General features: G+C 36.4%; 1 protein-coding gene across 1 annotated transcript; it reads left to right on the forward strand.

The window, feature by feature from the left end:
* Positions 1-261: 261 nt before the first annotated feature.
* On the forward strand, positions 262-6,854 carry LOC147607564 (purple acid phosphatase 2-like). Its single transcript, XM_086790400.1, has 9 exons — positions 262-499; positions 681-858; positions 2,734-2,934; positions 3,436-3,547; positions 4,903-5,126; positions 5,223-5,361; positions 5,461-5,681; positions 6,217-6,338; positions 6,436-6,854. The coding sequence occupies exons 1-9, from the start codon at positions 474-476 to the stop codon at positions 6,605-6,607; spliced, it is 1,395 nt and encodes a 464-aa protein (XP_086646526.1). The 5' UTR covers positions 262-473; the 3' UTR covers positions 6,608-6,854.
* Positions 6,855-13,790: the final 6,936 nt, after the last annotated feature.

Here is a 13,790-nt window from a genome sequence, read left to right on the forward strand (position 1 = left end):
GAGGATAGTCATAATGCAAAAGCATGATATGAAGGTTTTCAAGCCGTTAAAAATTTAAAAAAAACGTTCTTTGGAAAATCATAAAATGTGACGTGTCCTAAGGAAATGTCAAGGCTTCTTTTCGGGATGAGCTGTGAGGCAGTGGGCGGCCCGGGGATGGTGACAATTCACCGAACTGGGGCGGAGGCCCAGTGTGAAAATGACAAAGGTGCCGCAGCCAACAACCCGGTACATAAAGGATAGGCCCGTCTTGTGTAAACCAAACACGCACAAAGCTTCGTGGAGGACGTAGTGCCATGCAAGCTATCCAATGAGAGCTCTGCGATTATCCTAGCTCTCTCACGCGCGCGCACACACACATCTTTGATCATAGGGCGCTCTCTCTCTCTCTCTCTCTCTCTCTCTCTCTCTCTCATACACACACACACGCACTTTCACACACATCTTTGATCATCCCCTCAAGTAATCGGTGCATGGCTTCATCAATAACTAATTCGAGGTTAGAACCTCCCTCCCATTGTCTCTGCTTGGGGCTAATGCACATCCTGTTGGTGGTCATGCGCACTTTGGTCCTTCTCGCGCATGTGCATTCCTCTCCTCCTCCTTGTCCATGCACAACACAATGTAGTTATTTTTCTTTTGGTAGTAATCAGCCAGGAGGAGCTGCTCTTCTTTTGCAGGGGTGTGATGCCTGGCCTTGTGTTGGTGGCCGTGCTGCTGCTGCTGCTATGTGGCGTTATCGCACTTTGTGAGGGTGGCGTGACAAGCCCCTACAGGCGCAAGCTAGCACCAACCATGGACATGGCCTTGGACAGTCATGCCTTCAAACCTCCCAACGGCTACAATTCCCCTCAACAGGCAAGGAGTTGTTGGGCCCTTTTTTTTGAATAAACTTCTCTCTTCTTAACGCATGTGACATGCCTCTGCTCAGGTGATTCTCCGTGTTAAGCCTGTTCAAGGCCTATATGGCCACCTCTGAGGCAACCTGCAGGTTGCATTCCTCGGTCCTTCAATCTTGGCCAAAGGACGTTTGAAAAGCAAGGCGCTTGTGATTTTGCCAAAAAGCTTTTAAAAGAAACAAAAGCCCACCATGATTACTATTATTATAATTCACCCACATCCTAGTTGTTATAACTATCTCCATTGAATTGTTTACACGGTTATTATTTTTAAGATTATATATATACATATATCTCTATTATTATTATTCACCCACATCCTAGTTTAACTATCTCCATTGAATTGTTCACATGGTTATTATTTAAGATCCTTCTCTCTCTCTCTCTCTCTCTCTCTCTCACACACACACACACACACACACACACGTAGGGGTGGGGACAATAGCCTAGTTGCAATAGACGTGGGAGCTCTCTGTTTGCCAAGTAGTGAGTTAATATCGAGGTCACCCCAAGCCCCACTCCACCAAGAGGAGAGGCCGAGGGGGCTTGGGGTGTGCGCGCGCGCGCGCGTGTGTGTGTTTGTGTGTGTGTGTGTGAAAAGGGTGTGGGATTGAAGGATAGTTTTGGATAAAATTTGCCTAATCCAAATTATGCACTCAAATGCTTTGCACACATTTATTGTCATGGACTTTACATTTGTGAGGACAAACACAAAAGTTTCTCTCAGTTGTATCAGCTTGTTTAGGGCATCCGTCATAGCCATCCAATACTTTGCAAAATTTCTATTCGGTTATGAAGGCTCCAAACCAAACTTGTGCTTCAAAAAGTCTACATCCCTGGCATTCATGATGTGACATCTTTAATTTTCATATAATTTGTATTGACGGGCCTTAAAGTTGCCTCTACATCTCTTATCACAGATTATCTACATAATGTAATATTTTGGTATTTGCCTCTCTCTCTCTCTCTCTCTCTCTCTCTCTCTCTCTCTCTCTCTCTCTCAAGAGTGCTAAAAAAGTGAGATGCTCAAGAGTGGAAGGAGGTTAAAAGTTCTTGCTAACCACCAAGGGGGGGTGCACAAAGGAATATATCATGAGTTACCACAATATTTTTGTTTTTATCTATATTTTTTCTCATTTTAAATTTTTAAGAATTTTAAGGCATATTGTCAGATATGAAATCCACAATTTTTCAGCAAAACCTTCAAAATTATAAGGCTCTAAGTTTTGTGATATATTAAGAAAAATGTTATCTATGAGCATTGATTCAAAAATTCATGAGGCAAAGCAATTGTCATGAGGAGAAACATAGGCCCAAAGAAGATCAAATCAAAATAAACAAGGAAGGAGTATGCACCTCCGAAGGACCCAAAAAAAAAAAACATAAGAGGCTTGCTGTACACCAACTAGTAACCAAGATACTCAAGTTGTGCTAGTACCACACAACCAAACTCAGCCAAAACATACTTTTTGATGGCAAAATTCTCGTACTTGTGCCTTATCTCTAAAGCTTTTTTGCCTATAACCAAATATAAATGGCTTTCATAGTCTCAAATTACCAAAGTACTGAAAACCCATATAGACAAAGAGCCATATTCTTAGATGCTCTCACAATAGATAAGTAATGCCTAATCTAAAATCCCCTTTGATGTGTTGCTCATGTGTTTCTTGAGTCATGCTAGATTACATTAAGTGGCCTCATGTGAAGCTGGTGTGTACACCAATACACTCCCCATATATGGCTTCATCACCACCATAACAATCACACTTTGTAGATATATGCTTATATGCATATTCACTCATTTATTTAATACCTAGGCCAAGCTGTGCTACAGGTTCACATAACACAAGGAGACCTAGACGGAGCGGCAGTTATCATATCATGGATTACACCTTCAGAACCTGGATCCAACATGGTGCAATATGGTCTTGAAAAGGGAAGCTATCCTTACAATGCAAAAGGGACGGTCTCACAGTACACATATTACAACTACACATCAGGTTTTATACACCATTGTACAATCACGAACCTTGAGGTATACTACACACGAACCTTGAGGTGTTCACACTATACATTATAAATCATTGTGCACACTTCTTATAACTATATACATTATAAATGATTGTTTTGTGTGTGTGTGTGTGTGTGTGTGTGTGTGTGTAACCTCCCACATACAAGCACATGTGCATGCACATACATGTATGTGTGTGTGTGTGTGTGTGTTTGTATAAAACTTCCCACATACACACACACACCCAAGCACAACATGCATGCACATACGTGTACATATGTATATACATACATACAGACACACACACACGTGTGCATGCACATACGTGTACATATGTATATACATACATACACACACACACACACACACACAAACATATGTATATATGTATACACACACACACATAGTGCATACACATATGTGTCTGTGTGTGTGTATAAACTCCAAGTTTTATGGTTACTTAAAATTCATAGCATGAATTATTTTTTAAAAATAATTATTAACTTACTATTACACTACATGCAGCATAATACCAAATATCATTACAAACTAGGGGAAGGAGACTCAACACGAGAGTTTTGGTTTTGGACTCCCCCTAGTATTGGTCCTGATAATGCTTACAATTTTGGGATTATTGGTATGTACTCTCTTTTTTCATGTGCCTTTGGCAGTGTAAACCCTGAAGTATGTAGTTTAAAATGAACATACATGCACGCACACACACACACACCACACACATGGTTTGTTTTTCACATGCCTTTAGCAATGTAAACCCTTAAGTATGCAGTTACATTTTTTTTACACACACACACACACACATGCATGCATGTGTGTATGCACGTAGATATATGCATGCATGCACATGCATTCAGGCACACATGCATCACATATACACACCACAATTAGGCACGCACATGCGTGCACACACACACACATGCGAATGCATACACACACACGCGCACATACAAACAAATTGTTACATGCATTATAGAAGTGTTACTGCATTAACACTAATGAAGCTAATTCTAATTACATGATTTAATTACTTGATTTTAGTACACAAAAGACAAGGCATAATGACCCAATCTATTGTAGATTGTATAGATGAGTATATAAATAATGAAAAGAAGGAGATCTATGAGAGATTTGATTGTATCCCACTGTGCATTAAGATGCAACATAAGCATGAACAAAAGTTTAGTTGTTGTCATAAACTTATGCATGGATGAAATTTATACATGAGAGCCGAGCTTGGACTTTGGAGATCTCACACCAAATATTTGAATAATGACCCTTTTATCTCGTTAATTGTTTGGCCATAACTTTTTAGATCCAAAAGTAATATATTTATCATAAATTCATTACCTATGGGTGCATGTCATGGGCACTTATGGGAGCCTATCGGGCTATTAAATTTGCTATATTGGTCTAACACAAATATGCCACTAAATCTTCTTTTAAATATGATACACTATGATCTAATCCAATTCTACCCCTAAATCTACCTTTGAATATGATACAGTCTAACCTAATCCAATTCTACTCCTAAATCTACCTTTGAATATGCTATAGTGTGATCCAATCTAACTCTACCCCTAAATCTACCTTTGAATATGCTACAATGTGATCCAATCCAACTCTACCCCTATATCGTCCTTTGAATATGCTAATGGTGAGAATCATATCCATGTCCATGTCACACACAAACTCACACACGCATGCATGCACCTAGGCATGGAGATGAGATGATTGTTTTAGCTATGCTTTGGAGACCAAAATATGGTCAAGTGGGACCTATTCCAAAAAGCTTCCATAGAAGAATAAAAGTAAAACAACAGAAGTTTGATAGTTGAAATCTGGGTTTTGAATCTCTACTTTTGCAACTTGGGTCAAAAATCTCTTTAATATGCAATTTAAAATCTCAACTTTTGCAACTTGGGTCAAAAATCTCTTTAATATGCAATTTAACCCTCATTTGAATGGTTTTTGTAGCGGATTTGGGTCAGACATATGATTCTTACAGAACAGTCCAGCACTATTTAGAAGGAAATGGGCAGACACTTCTATATGTAGGTGATCTATCCTATGCTGACGCTAATCCTAATCATGATAATAGACGATGGGATACATGGGGTCAATTTTTGGAACCCAGCACTGCCTACCAACCTTGGATTTGGACAGTAGGAGACCATGAGATTGATTTTGCCCCAGAGCTGGTGAGTTAGGAGACATGAGATGATATATGCACATGTCTTCTTACCATTTTGTAGCACCAGGATGCGATAATTCAAAAGTGATATATGTACTTGCAGGGGGAAACAATTCCATTCAAGCCATACTTGAACCGTTACCATGTCCCATATCGTGCCTCCGGCAGTGTATCACCCTTGTGGTACTCTGTGAGAAGAGCTTCAACTCACATTATTATTCTTTCATGTTATTCAGCATATGGTATGCCTCAATCATAGATGAGATTGATCCATGAATAAAGACTAATTTAATCATGGATTAGAATCATATTAATGGCTTGATGACACTTGCCTTTTACAGGTCCAGGCACTCTACAAAATAGATGGTTGCAACAAGAGTTAGCTAACGTAGACCGAACAAAGACTCCATGGTTGATTGTTCTCATGCATATACCATTTTACAACAGTAATGAACATCATTACATGGAAGGAGAAAGCATGCGAGTACAGTTTGAAACATGGTTAACAAATGCCAAGGTTGACATTGTCTTTGCTGGTCATGTACATGCATATGAAAGGACGGTGAGTACCAATATTACCCTTAATTTGCATTCTCCCTCCTTGCTAAATGCTTGACAAATTTTTTAAAGATTCTTTTTTAAAAATGGGATGCTGTTTTTTTAAACCTGTGTATAAATGTCGATCACTTTTTCTAGCATTGTTTTTCATCTAAAATAACTTTGAAAATATTTTGGAGAGAGAGAGAGAGAGAGAGAGAGAGAGGTGGGGGCTAATGTTTGCAAAAGGAACTGGAGGAGTTAATACACTCTATATGTGAGTATATATACACATAGACATATTAGGCTAACATTAATATTAAGATTTTTGTTGCTTTTTGGTATCTGACGGGCATCTTTGTGCGCATTGATTTTGCACCGTTATGTGTGTGCGCACGTGCGCGTGCGCGTGCGCGTGCGCGTGCGTGCATGCATACAGACGTACGTGCATGTCCAAAAATCCTTTTCGGCTAACATAATATGAGGTGAGATGAGTCTAATTTTTCTTCACATTTGGTGGGTTTGGTTGGTTTTTTTTTTTTTTTTTTGTGTGTGGGCAGTATCGGGTTTCCAATATAGCCTACAACGTAGTGAACAGGGAATGCATGCCTGTGCGCAACGATTCTGCACCAGTTTACATAAACATTGGCGATGGTGGAAACAAAGAGGGTCTGTCTGCAATGTGAGTTTATCATCTTCAAAGAAGTTGGTGTGCATGTCCCTGCCTTGGGCAAGCTCGCTCACCCACTTCAAGCTTGTGTGTGTCGTTTGCCTTGCAGGTTTACAGAGCCCCAACCAGTCTACTCTGCATTCAGAGAGGCCAGCTTTGGCCATGCCATGCTTGAAATAAAAAACAGAACCCATGCTTTCTACTACTGGCACCGCAATGAGGATGGCAACGCTGTGGTGGCAGATTCTTACTGGCTCTACAATCGATACTGGAGCTCTTGAAATTGCTGCTTTTATCATATAAATAATTACATGCGGTTTATAATAAACATTAGCATGACTTTAATCAAGTCATTGCTTAATATTATCACCAATGGGCATGTAGCCTAGCTGTGTAGGTTTAGAACTCAACAAGGAGCTTTACATCCCAACTGGCCACTCATTGATGATGTGATAACTATTTATGTGGATTTATTCAAGGAACAAAAAAACCATGATATTATTAATAAATCTCATTTCATACTATTATGTAATTTAACCGCTTCCACACGTGGCTGCCCAAATATTATTCTGACTTCAACTGGATCTCCTCAAGGAAAGGAAAAAAAACTATAATATTCCTAATAAACCTCATCAATATATAATAAATGCACCATCATGTTTGAAGTATAATAAAACTATAATATTCCTAACAAACCTCATCAATATATAATAAATACCCCATCGTTTTGAAGTATTTACATCATCATTTGATTAGATGTTTTAGCTCTAATTACCCTTTTTTCTTGGGAAGACAATTACTTATAAAGATATATTGTAATTTGTTTTAACCCATGGGAGTGAGAGTACAAAAAACAGATGCTAATATCTCCTAGGCTTAGGAGGCATGGACGATCATGTTACTAAGTTATAACCTAGGATGCTAATTATAACAACACTATTTGATAATGATTTTTGAGAAAAATATTAATATTTGGAGTTCAATGCATGATGCAAATGAGTTCCCTTGTCAAGCTCTTAATCCTTGGAAGTTTTACTTTTTTTACCCATCTTATTGGATAGGTATGACCATTGATCATGATTGACTAGGTGCCCTCCTTGTTTTTGGATGGATTCCCCTTATAGTGTGGCTAGAGCCATGCTAGTCTTTAAATTTTCTTTAATTTTTTTGACACTCATGAGTGGGCCCAAGTGGCAGATGAAGTGTGGAGTTGTTTTTTTTTAGTTTGAAGAGTGGCCTCTTGCCAATGTAAACTTTTGCAGATTTTGGGGGCATTATGGGCTAATTTGGTGACTTTTTGGGTTCTTTCTTTGCTATCTTCTCTTACACTTTTTGCTTGAGTAGAATCAGGGTTTGGGAAAAGATAGGTTTAGCTTATTCAAAAAAAAATTAACTTCTCAAATTGAGAGAAGAAAGAAAAACACCTCCTCAAAAATTTCAAGATTTAGTTATATTTAGATTTAAGTATAAAGAAAAAACTTGTTCAAAATTACAATTTCCTCTTCAATTTATGATGAGAAAGATTGATGTAAGGCTTAGTAAAAATAATTCCTCGAACCCTGATTTGAATCACCCTCGTTCTCGCATGTGCTTCACATCTTATATGCATGGAAAAAATGAACCTTCATTGTGATTGCCTCACATGGCCTTAATGTCAATAGTGGTTGTTTTAGCCTATTAAGAAACTGTCTTAACCTTAGGTACCTCACATTGGAATTTTTGTGAGACATCCTTGGAGGCCATCCCTCAGTCACAACACTACTTAAATCTTCCCCTTTGATGTTGCAAGTAGAGAGGGCAAGGAGTCCTCCCCTTTCCCAACCAATATATAGAGTCTTCCCTAGATCATGTTAGAGGCATCAACATGTGATCCACATCAGTGGATCCTTTGGCCCTAACCCTTTTCCATGTCTTCTTCCTACCAACCTTCCATCATTCACCCTCCTTGGATTACATGAACCCAAGTCCGTGACTTCTTGGGTCTCTTCTCTATATCCTATTAGTGTTCCTCTTCTTTTGTCAAGGGCTCGATATAAAAGCAATTTTTAAAACTGGTCAAAATAAGAAAATATTTATAAACTAACCAAATTTCTAGGCAAAATTTGCATATTTGGCAATATTTTAACTAAAAACTAGTAAATTTGAATTGTTTTTAATAAGGGCTTGATATATTTCTAGCAGATTTTTCCAAATTTCAACTGGTAAAAATATAGTAAAATCCACCTTTGTCATATAATCCGTGGTAATAATGACCAATTTTCTTACAGTTATAAGCACCTCATATCCCAAATGGCATATATATTAACATCTAACCCAACACTCAAATATTGTTTTCTTGGAACAAATAGTACCCTAGCAAGAGAAGAGGCAAAACTATGGATGTGAAACACTGGAAGAGACTTGATGTTGTCATCCACATAGGGGCAAAAAGAGAGAAGTTCATCCTCGGGGTGAAACACCAACCATTGAGACTGTGCCTCAATGCTTCTCTCAATGCTCTCAACCATTGAGATTGTACCTCAAGCTTTAGCTTTACTACTTTACGTAGGGGATGCTTAGCTAGGCTATCCACATTAACTTCCCTTAGCATGAGGGCTATGGCATCCTTCCACCCTTTATCCCCCAAATGGCATCTTTCCACCTTTGTTCTTTCAAGGCTAAATCAGAATCCATAACTATTTTGCACATCCAATAACCATATTGACATATCATATATATACAACAATTGATTTAAGATCCTTATTGAATCCTAGAAGTATTTGGAAAATGTATCCCTATTGTAGGAGCTAGCACGTCTTGAACCACCCTTGAGCTTGTACTTTACCTCCTCAATTACAATGGGATTCCACATATTTGAAATAATTGTTGCAAAAGCTCACATGCTTCTGGAGAAGTCATGCAGTGTTCCTTCTTACTCTCACTCTCACTGTCACTTTTATTCTCACTCTCAAATAAAAATAGATCCACATGTTATACAATGAATAAAATTATCAAATATCTCAGCAAAGAGCTAGAAATCATGCTAAACAACGGTCATAGAGGGTTCCTTCCCACTCTCACTCTCACTCTCAAATCAAAATAGATCAAAATGTCAAATATCTCAACATTCAGAAATAGAGGTGCATACTCTTAAATAAGATTATTTGATCAGATCAAAATAGTTTCACACTTGTGTGTATAATGAAACAAATCATCATGTGCATACTCTTAATAATAGTATCTGATCACCCCCTTTATCTTCTAACACCAAGCTTCAATAATGAATCATTGACAATCTTCAAAGAAGAATATCTCTTAGTTTTTCTCCTTCAGACTAATACCACCACCTTTGTAATCTTTAAGTCTTAGTGCCTCTTGAATGCTCAATGATATCACCTTTGATCCTCAAAATGAGTAAGTGATGTCATTTAGCCACATGGACAAGTGAGAGAATCATGGATGTGTTGAGAGTTCTTTCTTGTGTGTGGTGGTGGCAAGCTTGGCTAGGGTAGCCTTTAGTTCTTTATGAACATTCACAGCTTGCTTCCTACCTTTCTTCTTCAAGGGGTTCCACTTTTCTTCATTAAGTGAATCTGAACTAGAGTCTGAGTCATAATTTTCTTCGTTAGACTCTGATACACTAAGGAATCCTCTTCTTTCTTTTTTTCTTTCTCAAATTTCTTCTTCTTCTTCTTAGACTCTTGCTTTTCCTTGAGATCCTCTCTAATCTCAAGGAAATTTCTTCTTAGACTCTTGCTTTTCCTTGAGATCCTCTTCTTTCTTTTTTTCTTTCTCAAATTTCTTCTTCTTCTTCTTAGACTCTTGCTTTTCCTTGAGATCCTCTCTAATCTCATTGCTTCTATTACTACTTGCTTAAATGTGAGAGTTTCTAGGTTAGACAATGCCACATTTGTTTGGAGCATTGTTTGCAATCCTCCCACAAACCATTGACTTATAGTAGCTCTGTTGGTTGGCATGTCAACTTGATCCAATCTCATTAGGAATACTCTGAACTCAACAACATAGTCTTATGTGGGCCTTTTTTCAATCTTTGTAGCTTTAAACTTCACACCAGTACTTCATTTTTCATTATAAGGATAAATGGACCAAACTGGGGACCCGCGAATTGTGGGTATGCAAGTTGGTTGATGGTCCATTATGTCTTAGCAGCCCAATCAAATGGCGGATTTACAACAATGTTTAGGAAATTTATTTTTAAGAAGTAGACTATAAGATCTCTCTTCCCATATCCTGGTGTATTTGAGAAATTAAATTATGGTGTATATTTCTAGTGAGAGAATGTGAGATTTATTTAAATAAGATGGGCATGTTAGTGAAAATTTGGATGATTGAGAAAATTGAGAACTTAGAAATTAATAAATTAATAAAAAGTAGTCAAGATATCATGTGCAAAAATAAGTTAGGGATTTCAATGTGCACATGTGCACCCCCCTCCAATATAAGGATAAAAACAGAGAAAGAAAATAATAAAAGTAATATTAGGAAATAATAAAATTAATATTAGGAAATTTTCCAAAAGAAACAAAAGAGTTATTCTAAAAGAAATTAATTAATGAGAATTATCCCTAAAAATATGTAAGGGAACATGTGTGCATTAGCCTTGGCACAGGATGTGAATAGTGTGTACATTTAATTCATAAAAGGGTTGAATGGATAAAGTCTATCATTAAGGGTGAGTGCGAATACCTTAGAATTAATTTTTGGAAGGAAAATAATTAATGTGAAGATAAGTAAAGTGAAATAATAAAAGGCTTTAACCATGCATGGATTTGTTAGATAACTAGATGTATGGGTTGATACATGTAAGGTGGTTGAGTGCATGAGAAAATCAATGGATGCATGAAGATTAAAGTGAAGTTGTATAAAGATATGGTGCGCTACCAACTTGAGATAACTATAATGGTGCATAAGAGGTATGCAACCATGTCATTTTCAATTATAAAAATCCCCTCCCCCCCCCAACCTCAACCTCCCTTTTCATGAGAAATCCATGAGTTTTTTTCATTAAGCTAGAGAGTACATTTTACTTAAATTTTAGAGTAGCAAATTACTTCTAGGTTATATTACCATGAGTTAAAGTAGTCAATTGAGGTGTAAGAAGTGGAAATTTGGAGTTTGTAAAGCCTTGGGAAGTGCAAAAGAAATTCATGGGTTTTTAAAGGAGGGAGAGGCCAAATCTTTGTCCAATTGGTCACTACAAGCTATCCTCAAGGTCAAATTACGAGGTACAATATTCAAATGTTCATCAATTATAATTTTCTTATCTTTCACATTAAAAATTAATAGCTTTGAACTAATTTAAATTAGGAGTGTAATTAAATAATATCTACATAATTTTCAAGACTAGAGACCTTTAAGTTTTTATCCCTTTTGCCTTAATTTAATGCCCAGACCTTAGCAGAATCTTAGTAAGTTAATAAACCCTTTTAACATCTTAAATCTTAGCAAAATAGATTTTGCATAGTCTAATCCTAACCATAAGATAAAATATCAAATTATCAAATTATGGGAAAACCCTTAGGCCAAATTAATTTTAGAGAGAGAAAAATTGGTCTAAATGCTTTAATTTGATATATGCTCAAGTCGAGATCAGCCCTTAAGATAAATTATGAGTAGAGGGATATAATTAGAAGGTTTTGATTTTTTTTTTTGGATTTACAATTGGCTTTAGGTCTAGAGAGAGAAAATAATATTGGGATTATAGAGAGAGAAAATAACATTAAGATGGAGAAAAATACATTAGCTTAATTAGAAATTATTGGGATTAATATTTAGAATTTTTTTGAGAATTGGTGTAAGTTAAACCAAAGAATCATAGAAAGAGATAACTTCAAGAAGGACAATTTTAGAGGGAGAAAATAAAATTCTAAAGAGAAAAAGAGAAGTGATCATCTATGTAAGTAACAAGAAAATTCTAGAGGATAAGGATAAAGAGAAGTGTTCGTGTATGAAAGTAAGATTAAGGTTTAAAAAGGCCAAAACACTAGAAGTGACTCTAAAAAACCAAGTTGTATAGAATGTGTTTAGATTAGATTAATATTTCCCAAGGAAAACATATTTTTAGTGAGACCTACTCAGATCAAGGAGAAAATTGGATCAAATAGATTCTTCAGCCATATTATCGCATTATTTAAGCAATAAAGTAAGACAGTCTAAGAAGTAAAGAAAGTTCAAGGGATTGAATTAGAAGATAGATACATGTACTTCAATAATTGTCTATGTGTTCTCAAAGATAGAGATCTCAAGAAGAGGATTCTAAATGAAGCTCATAATAGCCCTATAGCACGTCATATATTAGATGATGAGAAGGTTGCTCTTAAGGTCAAGTCGAATTGGAACTAGAAGTAGTTTTGGATGTCAAATAAAATCCCCTCAAGAATATAATGTTATATGAATATCTAATCAAATGGAAGTTTTTCCCAACTGACGATGCTACTTGGGAGAAAGAGGAAGAGTTGAGGAAAGATTATTCCTAGTTTGAGAGATGAGGACATCTCTCGAATCTTCAAGTGGGGGAGAATTTAAGATCATTATTTCCTTAATCTAGTGTGATTGAGAAATTAAATTGTGATGTATATTTTTCCCAATTGAGGACGTTGCTTGGAGAAAGAGGAAAGATTATCCCTAGGAAATCTCGAGCCTTCAAGTGGGGGAGAATGTAAAATCCTTCTTCCCTTATCCTGGTGTATCTAAGAAATTAAATTTTGATGTATATTTCTAGTGAGATAATTTCATATTTATAATTTTAATAGAAATTTGAGAGATTAAGAAATTAGAAAAATAAAAAATTAATAAAAGTAATCAAGCTACCATGTGCAAAAATAAGTTGGGATTTCAATGTACACATGTGTGCACCCTCCCTGCACATTATAGATGCAAAAAGAGGAAAAACTAATAAAAATAAAATTAGATTTATTTAAAAAATAAAATTTATTTTCAAAGAAATTAATTAATGAGAGTAGTCCGTAAAAATATACAATGGAATATGTGTACATTAGCCTCGGAAAAGGATGTGAATAGTGTGCACATCTAATTAAAAGCAAGGGTAAATGGGTAAAAGATTAAAGTCTAAGATTAAAGGTGAGTGAAAATATCTTAGGGTTAATTTTTGGAAGAAAAATAGCAAATTAATATGTAGATAAGTTAAGTAAACTAATTTTTAGAAGGAAAATAGTCACTAATGTGGAGATAAGTAAAGTGAACTAATGGAAGACTCTAGCCGTGTGCATGGATGTGTTAGTTAACTAGATGTATGGGTGGGTGTATGTAAGGTGGTTAAGTGTGTGACAGAATCAATGGATGGATAACGTTGAGTTGTCTAAAAATATGGTGGGCTACCAACTTCAGATGACTAATGGTGCATGAGAGGCATGCAATCATCCTTTTTAATTATAAACATGAGAAATGAGTTTTTTGCATCAAGCTAGAGGGTACATTTTACTCAAATTTTAGTGCGGTACTAGA

The sequence above is a fragment of the Cibotium barometz genome, chromosome 55 (genome assembly GCF_041138505.1).
Source record: "Cibotium barometz isolate CiBa-2024 chromosome 55, ASM4113850v1, whole genome shotgun sequence".
Taxonomy (NCBI): Eukaryota; Viridiplantae; Streptophyta; class Polypodiopsida; order Cyatheales; family Cibotiaceae; genus Cibotium; species Cibotium barometz.

Excerpts from the sequence above, each read along its gene's own strand:
- LOC147607564 (XM_086790400.1), top strand. The coding sequence starts at position 474 with ATGGCTTCATCAATAACTAATTCGAG. Across the intron at positions 3,548-4,902 it reads TTACAATTTTGGGATTATTG|CGGATTTGGGTCAGACATAT; the intron begins GTATGTACTCTC and ends TGGTTTTTGTAG. Across the intron at positions 5,127-5,222 it reads TTGATTTTGCCCCAGAGCTG|GGGGAAACAATTCCATTCAA; the intron begins GTGAGTTAGGAG and ends ATGTACTTGCAG.